At 45.2% G+C, this 11,639-nt stretch overlaps 1 protein-coding gene across 1 annotated transcript in view; it reads left to right on the forward strand.

Annotated features, from left to right (window-relative positions):
• LOC144762435 (dynein axonemal heavy chain 5-like) overlaps positions 1 to 11,639 on the forward strand; it is a 1,437,549-nt gene that overhangs the window by 851,863 nt on the left and 574,047 nt on the right. The window contains exons 65-67 of the mRNA XM_078647616.1: positions 201 to 301; positions 8,960 to 9,109; positions 11,231 to 11,305. Coding sequence (XP_078503742.1) covers positions 201 to 301; positions 8,960 to 9,109; positions 11,231 to 11,305 — 326 coding nt within the window. The remainder of the gene's footprint in view (positions 1 to 200; positions 302 to 8,959; positions 9,110 to 11,230; positions 11,306 to 11,639) is intronic.

Genomic DNA, 11,639 nt, shown 5'->3' on the forward strand with positions numbered 1-11,639 from the left:
GTCATAAATAGAGTCCACCATTCTGAACTGTCTAATATAAAAAATTATTGAAATGTTTACACGGATTGGAACGTTTTCCTTTGTTTGGTGCCTCTTCTCCAAGTTGTCTCAAACTATTTAATTGTCCCTTTACAGTGAGCATTCTAAATGGGTGAATATTGTGATCCTGTCTCCATGGTTATTTGAAATGTTTATTGCAGGATTTATCTATGGAGCCCCAGATGGAAAATCCTTTCAAATGTTCATTGATGACATCAATCTTCCTCAGCCTGATGCCAATGGAGTACAGCATTGCAATGAGGTACTGTACAGGTGTAGAATGCAACCGTCACATCTCCATATAACAACATTTATTCCTAAAACGTATTGTTAGAAATGGGGGTCTCTAGTTGGCAATGGTTTGCAACGTTGTCCAAGTAGGGACCCTTCTTCCTAGTCAGGGTAAGGGGTATACACTTCTAAAATAACCCCTGCTCCCCCTTGGTAGCTTGGCACGAGCAGACTGGCTTATCTCAGAGGAAGTGTGTAAAGCATTTGTGAACACATGCAGAAATACAATGAAAACACTACAAATGGACACCACATCAGTCTAGAAAAATAAGTAATCTTTATCTAAACCAAACAAGACCAAAACAACAAAAATCTAGAATACAGTACTAAAGATATGACTTTTAAATGATAAAAATAGTTCTGTTCCAAGCAAAATGCAGATGCAACACTTTTCACACAAAGTACCTTGGATGCGTCGCGCACATAAACAAAAACTGTTGCAGGTAAGGCGATGCGTTGGTTCTTTACACCCAGGGAAGGTGATGCGTTGGTTCCTTACTTCATGGGAGGTGATGCGTTGGGGCCTTACTGCCACGCAGGGGTGGTGATGCGTTGGTTCCTTATTGAAGGGGAGCTGATGCGTCGGTTTCTTACTGTGTGGGGAGGTGATTCCTCGGTTTCTTACTGTGACCCCAGTGTTCTTGCCGGCATGGCGCCCAGACGTGATGCATGAGGATTGGGGATGCGTCGGTTCTCAATGCGGCGGCGGCAATGGTGCTTGCTTTGGTTTCTACAGCCGCGGTCCCAAGATACGTTGGTTCTTGAAGCCGCACAGCCAGGCCTGCATTGGAATCAGTGCAGTGATCTCGACCTTCATAGATCTGTGCACTCGAAGCGGCATCAGGCGATTTCTCGAGTTGCAGACAGGCGCTGCGTTGATGTCTTCGGCAATGCGTCGGAAACAGGTACATACGCGACTCGCTTCTCGAAGTTGTGTTACTTTTCCATCTCCCAGCGGCAAACAGCCTCCAGAGGTCCCAAACAGCAGCAGGCACCTCTTAGCAGGTGAGACCTCCCAGCAAGGAAGTTCAGGGAAGCTGCTGGTGAAGTCTTTGTGTCCCTGAGACTTCTGAGCAGGAGGCAAGCTCTTCTTTCAAGCCCATGGAGATCTTCTGCAAGGAGGGGACACAGCACACATCAAAGTCCTTTCTCCTTTCCTTGGCAGAAACAGACACTGCAGGCCATACCCAGACAGCACACAGAAAAGGGACAGTACGTCTCCTCATTTCTCCAGCTCTTCTCCTTGGCAAAGGTTCCTCTTGATTCCCAGAATGATCTAAAAGTCTGGGGTCTGGGCCCCTCTTTTTATAATACAAAATCATTTGTTCTCTGGAGGCAGAGAGTGTCTTCCCAGCCAAAACCAGTTCTGTCCTCACTGGTGCAGCTTCCTGGCAGGAGGTGGAAACAGCATTGTCCTTGGCAGACCTGGCCCTTACAGGTGTGAAAGAAATCGCCTCCCCCTACTCTGAATGCAGCCCAGGTGTATTCAGCCCAGCCCTGACTCTCCCTGGAAAGACAGGACACACCTCAACCCCAAAATGGCTGTCTCAACAGAATGCAAATCTCCAGCCCCTGTCATTCCAAAGCCAGACAGTCAATACACAGCTGAGCAGAGGCACACTGGATGGTTAGGCAAGAAAATACCTACCTTCTAAGCCTGGTATTTTCAAACCCAGAATGTAAAAATCAACCTCACTAAAAGGTGCATCTTAACATTCTGAGTTCAGGCATATCAAACTTTATTTCCTATCTTGTTCCCATGGGCAGTAATGTTCATAATATGTTCAGAGCAAACTCCCAATTCTAATCTATCCTATGGGGACAGATAGCCTTACAATAGTGAAAAACTAAATTGGCAGTAATTCACTATCAGGACATGCCACACACATCAGTGCATGTCCCACCATTCCCATACACTGCACCCTGCCCACAGGGGTACCTTGGGCCTACCTTAAGGGAGACTAACATAGGAAAAAGGAAGGTTAGGGCTTGGCAAGTGGGTGCACTTGCCAGGTCGACATGGCAGTACTAGACTGCATACAGGCACTGCAATGGCAGGCCTGAGTTACATTTACAGGCTGCCTATTTGGGTGGCACAATCAGTGCTGCAGACCCACTAGCATAGCAGCATTTAATTTACATACCCTGTGCACCCATAGTGCACTGTACTAGGGAGTAACTAGTAAATCAAATATGCCAATCATGGAATCACCAATCCATAACAACACTTTACAGGGAGCACTTGCACTTTGGCACTGAACACCAGTGGCAAAGTACCCAAAGCATGTAGACCAACAAAATGAAGTCCAGCACACAGCAACATAACAGGCGATAAAGGCAAAAGTACAGGGGAAACCCACGCCAACTATGACAGGTCTAACAGGTATGGAACATCACTTCCCCATATCTACCATCACAGAACAACTACTATGATTAAATATAACAGTGATATAAAGTTATATGCACCAAGTAAAAGTATTATTTCTTTCCTTTTCATACCTCTTGTTTTGTGCTTTGGTTCTCTAGCAGGAAGATGTTCCAAAGTTAGGCTGGTGCTAGATGCGTAGTTCGGACTGGACTGTTCCCATGGGGCACAGGGTCAGCGCTGATTTGCATATCGCCATTGTCTAACCCAGGGTGGTGTGGAGTGGAAAAACGATGGATTTGGGCCCAGATCTTTTGACTGGGGTGAATGTGTGACATTGATCCACATTCTGTCCATCATTGTTTTTGCATTAACCGCTCTAAGTGTACTGGGGATGCTCTGACATGAGTCCCAGGCACTCCACACCACTGGAAGCAAGCTAGCCGGGCTGATGAGAGGTGTTACCTCGAAACCGGGCCGGTCCTCGGATGCTTGTTTCCGTTCTGGGAAGGACATGGCTTTTGTAGTTCGGACTGGACTGTTCCCATGGGGCACAGGGTCAGCGCTGATTTGCATATCGCCATTGTCTAACCCAGGGTGGTGTGGAGTGGAAAAACGATGGATTTGGGCCCAGATCTTTTGACTGGGGTGAATGTGTGACATTGATCCACATTCTGTCCATCATTGTTTTTGCATTAACCGCTCTAAGTGTACTGGGAATGCTCAGACGTGAGTCCCAGGCACTCCACACCACTGGAAGCAAGCTAGCCGGGCTGATGAGAGGTGTTACCTCGAAACCGGGCCGGTCCTCGGATGCTTGTTTCCGTTCTGGGAAGGACATGGCTTTTGTAGTTCGGACTGGACTGTTCCCATGGGGCACAGGGTCAGCGCTGATTTGCATATCGCCATTGTCTAACCCAGGGTGGTGTGGAGTGGAAAAACGATGGATTTGGGCCCAGATCTTTTGACTGGGGTGAATGTGTGACATTGATCCACATTCTGTCCATCATTGTTTTTGCATTAACCGCTCTAAGTGTACTGGGGATGCTCAGACGTGAGTCCCAGGCACTCCACACCACTGGAAGCAAGCTAGCCGGGCTGATGAGAGGTGTTACCTCGAAACCGGGCCGGTCCTCGGATGCTTGTTTCCGTTCTGGGAAGGACATGGCTTTTGTAGTTCGGACTGGACTGTTCCCATGGGGCACAGGGTCAGCGCTGATTTGCATATCGCCATTGTCTAACCCAGGGTGGTGTGGAGTGGAAAAACGATGGATTTGGGCCCAGATCTTTTGACTGGGGTGAATGTGTGACATTGATCCACATTCTGTCCATCATTGTTTTTGCATTAACCGCTCTAAGTGTACTGGGGATGCTCAGACGTGAGTCCCAGGCACTCCACACCACTGGAAGCAAGCTAGCCGGGCTGATGAGAGGTGTTACCTCGAAACCGGGCCGGTCCTCGGATGCTTGTTTCCGTTCTGGGAAGGACATGGCTTTTGTAGTTCGGACTGGACTGTTCCCATGGGGCACAGGGTCAGCGCTGATTTGCATATCGCCATTGTCTAACCCAGGGTGGTGTGGAGTGGAAAAACGATGGATTTGGGCCCAGATCTTTTGACTGGGGTGAATGTGTGACATTGATCCACATTCTGTCCATCATTGTTTTTGCATTAACCGCTCTAAGTGTACTGGGGATGCTCAGACGTGAGTCCCAGGCACTCCACACCACTGTAAGCAAGCTAGCCGGGCTGATGAGAGGTGTTACCTCGAAACCGGGCCGGTCCTCGGATGCTTGTTTCCGTTCTGGGAAGGACATGGCTTTTGTAGTTCGGACTGGACTGTTGCCATGGGGCACAGGGTCAGCGCTGATTTGCATATCGCCATTGTCTAACCCAGGGTGGTGTGGAGTGGAAAAACGATGGATTTGGGCCCAGATCTTTTGACTGGGGTGAATGTGTGACATTGATCCACATTCTGTCCATCATTGTTTTTGCATTAACCGCTCTAAGTGTACTGGGGATGCTCAGACGTGAGTCCCAGGCACTCCACACCACTGGAAGCAAGCTAGCCGGGCTGATGAGAGGTGTTACCTCGAAACCGGGCCGGTCCTCGGATGCTTGTTTCCGTTCTGGGAAGGACATGGCTTTTGTAGTTCGGACTGGACTGTTCCCATGGGGCACAGGGTCAGCGCTGATTTGCATATCGCCATTGTCTAACCCAGGGTGGTGTGGAGTGGAAAAACGATGGATTTGGGCCCAGATCTTTTGACTGGGGTGAATGTGTGACATTGATCCACATTCTGTCCATCATTGTTTTTGCATTAACCGCTCTAAGTGTACTGGGGATGCTCAGACGTGAGTCCCAGGCACTCCACACCACTGGAAGCAAGCTAGCCGGGCTGATGAGAGGTGTTACCTCGAAACCGGGCCGGTCCTCGGATGCTTGTTTCCGTTCTGGGAAGGACATGGCTTTTGTAGTTCGGACTGGACTGTTCCCATGGGGCACAGGGTCAGCGCTGATTTGCATATCGCCATTGTCTAACCCAGGGTGGTGTGGAGTGGAAAAACGATGGATTTGGGCCCAGATCTTTTGACTGGGGTGAATGTGTGACATTGATCCACATTCTGTCCATCATTGTTTTTGCATTAACCGCTCTAAGTGTACTGGGGATGCTCAGACGTGAGTCCCAGGCACTCCACACCACTGGAAGCAAGCTAGCCGGGCTGATGAGAGGTGTTACCTCGAAACCGGGCCGGTCCTCGGATGCTTGTTTCCGTTCTGGGAAGGACATGGCTTTTGTAGTTCGGACTGGACTGTTCCCATGGGGCACAGGGTCAGCGCTGATTTGCATATCGCCATTGTCTAACCCAGGGTGGTGTGGAGTGGAAAAACGATGGATTTGGGCCCAGATCTTTTGACTGGGGTGAATGTGTGACATTGATCCACATTCTGTCCATCATTGTTTTTGCATTAACCGCTCTAAGTGTACTGGGGATGCTCAGACGTGAGTCCCAGGCACTCCACACCACTGGAAGCAAGCTAGCCGGGCTGATGAGAGGTGTTACCTCGAAACCGGGCCGGTCCTCGGATGCTTGTTTCCGTTCTGGGAAGGACATGGCTTTTGTAGTTCGGACTGGACTGTTCCCATGGGGCACAGGGTCAGCGCTGATTTGCATATCGCCATTGTCTAACCCAGGGTGGTGTGGAGTGGAAAAACGATGGATTTGGGCCCAGATCTTTTGACTGGGGTGAATGTGTGACGTTGATCCACATTCTGTCCATCATTGTTTTTGCATTAACCGCTCTAAGTGTACTGGGGATGCTCAGACGTGAGTCCCAGGCACTCCACACCACTGGAAGCAAGCTAGCCGGGCTGATGAGAGGTGTTACCTCGAAACCGGGCCGGTCCTCGGATGCTTGTTTCCGTTCTGGGAAGGACATGGCTTTTGTAGTTCGGACTGGACTGTTCCCATGGGGCACAGGGTCAGCGCTGATTTGCATATCGCCATTGTCTAACCCAGGGTGGTGTGGAGTGGAAAAACGATGGATTTGGGCCCAGATCTTTTGACTGGGGTGAATGTGTGACATTGATCCACATTCTGTCCATCATTGTTTTTGCATTAACCGCTCTAAGTGTACTGGGGATGCTCAGACGTGAGTCCCAGGCACTCCACACCACTGGAAGCAAGCTAGCCGGGCTGATGAGAGGTGTTACCTCGAAACCGGGCCGGTCCTCGGATGCTTGTTTCCGTTCTGGGAAGGACATGGCTTTTGTAGTTCGGACTGGACTGTTCCCATGGGGCACAGGGTCAGCGCTGATTTGCATATCGCCATTGTCTAACCCAGGGTGGTGTGGAGTGGAAAAACAATGGATTTGGGCCCAGATCTTTTGACTGGGGTGAATGTGTGACATTGATCCACATTCTGTCCATCATTGTTTTTGCATTAACCGCTAGATCCTTAGCTTCAGTGCATCCCCAACACTGAGCGAGTCAGCGTTCTCGAGTACAGCATGCACTGTTGATTTCTTCCTGCTGCACTGTTTACTTCCATAATGTTTTCCATTCATAAATGATTATTTTATATAAACTTTTATGAACTTACCTCTCTTTTTCCTCTGCCAGGTAGGCAAAGATATCCTAAAGTTTGGAGTTTTTAATTAAAAATGTCAAAATACTAATTTCACCACCGGAACAATAACAATGTTCAGTCTAATCAGAGTGGCTACAATGATCCAGCTTCACTAGTTCTCAAACAGACCTATAATTCGAGAAGTCACTGGTCATGTAGTATTTCTGGCAGATATGTACCTTATGTTGGGCTGGGACTAGAAATCTTTCTCTAGTAATAGTGATAGATAGTTCCTCTAATGATAAATAAGTTTCCATTGTTTCAATAAGCTTGACAGAAGGACTGTACTAACTCTACAACTTCCAGATGTGACTATTGAGGTTCTCCAGGAAAATGCCCATAAAAGACCCCCCTGTAGGTCCTCTGGATCGATGTAAATGTGGCTTGGGGTCAGTTTTCTCGTGGGTTTTTTGAAGGTCATAAAGAGTTTCCAAGTCCCCCATGCTGTATTTGTGATGCATGTGTGACGACTCCAAATGCCAATCTTTGGGTGAGGCTGTCCCCCAAAGGCAATTGTGGCGGAAGTTAAAGGGAGTATATTTTTCCTATACAAAAGGTTGGTCTCCAACAGTGTTATGCAGAGGAAAGCAGGCCCTGAATAAGAAAAATAATTTGCACCCTAATCTGTATAACAAAAAAGAAACTTCTGGGCGAGGCACATTGGCAAGCCCCAAAATGATGGCACATTTATGAAAGTCCATGTACACAATATTGCAGACACTTTAAACATACTTTTGGAAGTAGTCTATGAATACATGGTGGAGCATCTAAAACCTACCAATCATAAGCTATGTTGCAATGGACCATAGAAAATATGTGATCAGATTAGCTCGACTGGTATACTTCTTTCTAGCTAAACTTAAAAAATGTATTTCCCTAGCCACCTCCTCCTGCTGTCATCAGTCCGAGCCTAAGCTAGACAGGTTCTGCTGAACCTTGTAAGCGCCTGGTGTGTGGGATAAATATAGAAGCCACAAACCTGCCTGAAATGCTTGTTCTCTTTATGTATTTATTGCCCTTAATGTTATATTACTATGTTCTCCATGGATTCTCAAAGTGTTGTATCATGTATGTTCTGGTACATATTTGCTGATAGTGACTGTATGTAATTCTGTGCTGGTAGAACTGAACCTTCTAATTGATTATAAACAGCACATATTTTTCCAATCACTAAGACAAGCCCACATAACAAAAACATATTAATCTCATCTGAAGCCCCTTTAGAACACTGTGTTATGACCAACCCTATGGTACACTTGGTACGCGTTATAAACTACTATATGAGCTACTACCGTGGGATCAATCCTGGAAACATATTTAATACCTATGATATTTCATTGAGAAATGCTTCTTATCATTAGAATATTAGGCCTCCATGCTCCCGTAGCTATTTGAGATGTGCCAAAACAGTTTGCAGGAATGACCTGAGAAGTCCCTTCTAAATGGAGGTTTTTGGCAAACTGTCCATCCAATGCCCTATTTAACATGAACAGAAAATTATTTTAAGAATGTACCTTGTCAATTTATCATGACCAGCTGTTCTCATAGATTTGCTCAGTAATATCATAGCTAAGTCCACGTAGGATTTTATTTCAGTTTGTATATACCGATGCAAACGCCTAATCCTGAGCCAGATTTTCAATTGCATTTTTTTCTCCAGAGGCAAAATAGTTATCCCTGTGCAGAAATACCTTCTTGTACCCCTTTCTCAATTATGAGGATATTCAGAAAGCCTTGACACACCATAGCCAAACTTACTTAAGATTTTACAAACACTCCATTTTTTGAGCACTCACAAGGTTGTGACTTTGTGAGTGTTCACTGACTTCCTATTGCTCCTGTCTTCATCCCAGATCTTCCCAGAAGACATCCATGTTTGTAAAAGATCTCAGAATTTGTAATCATAAATCTTTTTTATTCAGGACATTCTCAAATCTGCCTGTTGTGGTTATAGCTTACTCCAAGTCAGCAACATTCACCTATGTTTTCTGCATTTCTTTAGTAATAGACCACGAATATTTCAGTGCTATTTCATTATGATATTGCCATAAAGTTTTCCTTTTAAAAGTCTTTCTTGATCTAAATCTGTATGATATTCTGGAGGTACATTTAAAACATGGCTTGCTTCTTCAGCTGCTGAGGCTTCTGCTGGATGACCGGGTTCTTGTGAAGCTGAGTAAACCCTTCGAGTGGCAGTCACTAGAGGGGCTGGTGGTGCAAGCTGCCATGTCGTTACCGCAACATGCCAACAGCCCACAAAGAATGTGTGCCAAAAGGCTTTTGGTAAGTCTCTGCGGTTTGTGTATTGGGGTCTATCACAGGCCAGTGCACATTTTTTACATTATAAGATGGTAGCCCTTCCAACGTCGTCAAGCTGAAGCATACTGCAAGTTACGATGTATACAGGCGACTAATGTAGTAGAAGGCTTCCGCCAACAGGTTTTTAGGCATCATTTCAGTGGAAAGAATTCACTCATATGATGGGATACGACCAGGTACTGTCCTAAGTTTTATAAGGACAGGCTTCGAATCACCTTACAAGGGAGGTTAGTCCTAAAGTTCACTAGTCTGGTTGGTAAAATTACCTCCTTCATTAGTATTTATACCCAATTATGCCATTTACTCCCTGTTCATCATTTTGTTAATATGTATGTTAATCTGGCATGTCACATCTCAATCAACGTTCAAACTGGGACAAAAAGTGCCTTTAGAACGGCAACAGAGGATTGTTTTGTCTAAAATGTTGGCTGGGACAAACCACAAGTCATTCTGTGTGGGTGGGAGGAGACATCTCTTGGCACCAGGAGGCTAGGAAAAGAAGACCTGCTGAGACCTGGACTTATGTTAAAGTTATTTCTATAGTTTAAATGTAACGCATTTTAGAAGTGCCTAGACAGCTGCATTTTAATTACCAAGGACCAGATGTATGAAGCTCAAATGGGTTCGCAAACGCCGAAATTGCGAACTCATTTGAGCAAAATGGTATGTATGTAGTAAATTTCAGTGCAAAATAAGGAATCGCAAATTTGCGATTCCTTATTTTGCGATTGCATTTAAGGAATTGCATTTGCATTTGTGATTGCATTTAAGGAATCGCAAAATTTGCGATTCCTTAAATGCAATGTATGAAGCAAAATAATTTGCTAATTGTCCCTAAGGAATCGCAAATTACCACCAACTTCAAGTTGGTGGTAATTTGCGAATTTCTTGAAAAATGCCAATTTTCGCATTTTTCAAAGTGCCATGTGATGCACATACTTGCCCTTAGGGCATGTATGTGCACCACATGTGCACCCATGCTTATTTCAGGGGTGCAACAGGGTGTCCTTTGGACACCCCTGCACCCTTGAAATTATTCTCAATTTGCGATTAGCAAATTGCGAATCGCAAATTCAGAATAATTTCACATTCATTCCTATGGGCCTCCTGGCCCATAGAAATGAATGGGAAATTATTCCTTAATTGCGATTAGCAATTTGCTACTCGCAATTAAGGAATTTTAAGAAATCGCTAAAAAATTGCGAATTTCTACATACATACCATTTTGCAATTCTCAAATAGTGATTCCTTAAAAATCGCTATTTGAGAATCGCAAAAGTGTATCTTGATACATCTGGCCCCATATTTCTTATGTAAACATTATTCAATGGGATATTACTTTACGATGATTATGTTTTAAATGTGTTTATTTGAGATTCACAAATCATATCATATAATCAGTTATGTATTAGAACATTGGAATGTTGGGAGCTCCATTGTTAACAATTAAGGGATTCTAATGGCCGGGAGTTCAGCATAGCTCCAACATTTCAATGTTGTCTTTCACAGCTGTTGCTGTGAACAAAGGCCTCCCGGAGCCTGAGGGGATTTCTACCCCCTCAGGCTCTGTGAGGCCTTTGTTTTACTAATTAAAAAATTCTGCCCTCTAGGGATCAGATTGTTTTAATAGCCTTACAGCCCTCTGTAGCGGGCTGCACTGACTCAGACTGTCCTATCTTTTTATGTGTGGAGACTCCGCAGTCGTAAAGATACTACTAGTAAAAGGCCTTTGTGAATAGTAAACCACCGTAAACTTACACAAATGTGTAAGTGTACCTTTGTGAATCAGGCCCAAAAAGAGGAAGCAGCACAGCCAATGGGATGCAGTCCTCCCTACTTTCGTGGCAACAAAAGTCAGGTGATTTTTGAACATTTTCCTTGAGAGAAACCCAAGAAATGTATGACAGGAGATTGCTTTGCAGGGCTTTTGGTGGTTCTGTGATTTTTTACTGTGTTTTAACTGCACATATGTGTATTGTTTGCATTTTGATTTTCGCGGTCTTTGAAAACTGCGATCCCAATTTAAGGTCATTTTTTTTAATGAATTTTATATTCCATTTCTTAATAAAACTCTTTTAATTTCAGCGTCACTTTGCAATATTTCATCTTCCGGATCCAGAAGGAACGCAGCTCGAGAATGTTATTTTCTCTATATTAGAAGTAAGAGTGATTGGATTACATGTAAATCATACACTGTATGTTTTTTCTAGTCTGTGTGGAAAGGATATGGGAGCTGGTCAGTGGCGCCTGCAGCAGCAGCTCAAATAACTATTGCATACTGTGACTTATATGCCTGGATTGAGGCACGCTGTGCTATGTGTACCAGGCCCTGCTCATATCCGATCAGAGGGGACTCTCATTACAGACTCTTCAGTCAGAAGAGGCTGTAGAAATCCAAAGTACAATTTTTTAAAACCCCATCTCTCAAAACAAGCAGCAGCGGGCACAGATCAGAGGTAGGAGAGCGGGGCGGAAGGGTGGAGGACGCAGGGGA

Source organism: Lissotriton helveticus, chromosome 6 (genome assembly GCF_964261635.1).
Source record: "Lissotriton helveticus chromosome 6, aLisHel1.1, whole genome shotgun sequence".
Classification (NCBI taxonomy): Eukaryota; Metazoa; Chordata; class Amphibia; order Caudata; family Salamandridae; genus Lissotriton; species Lissotriton helveticus.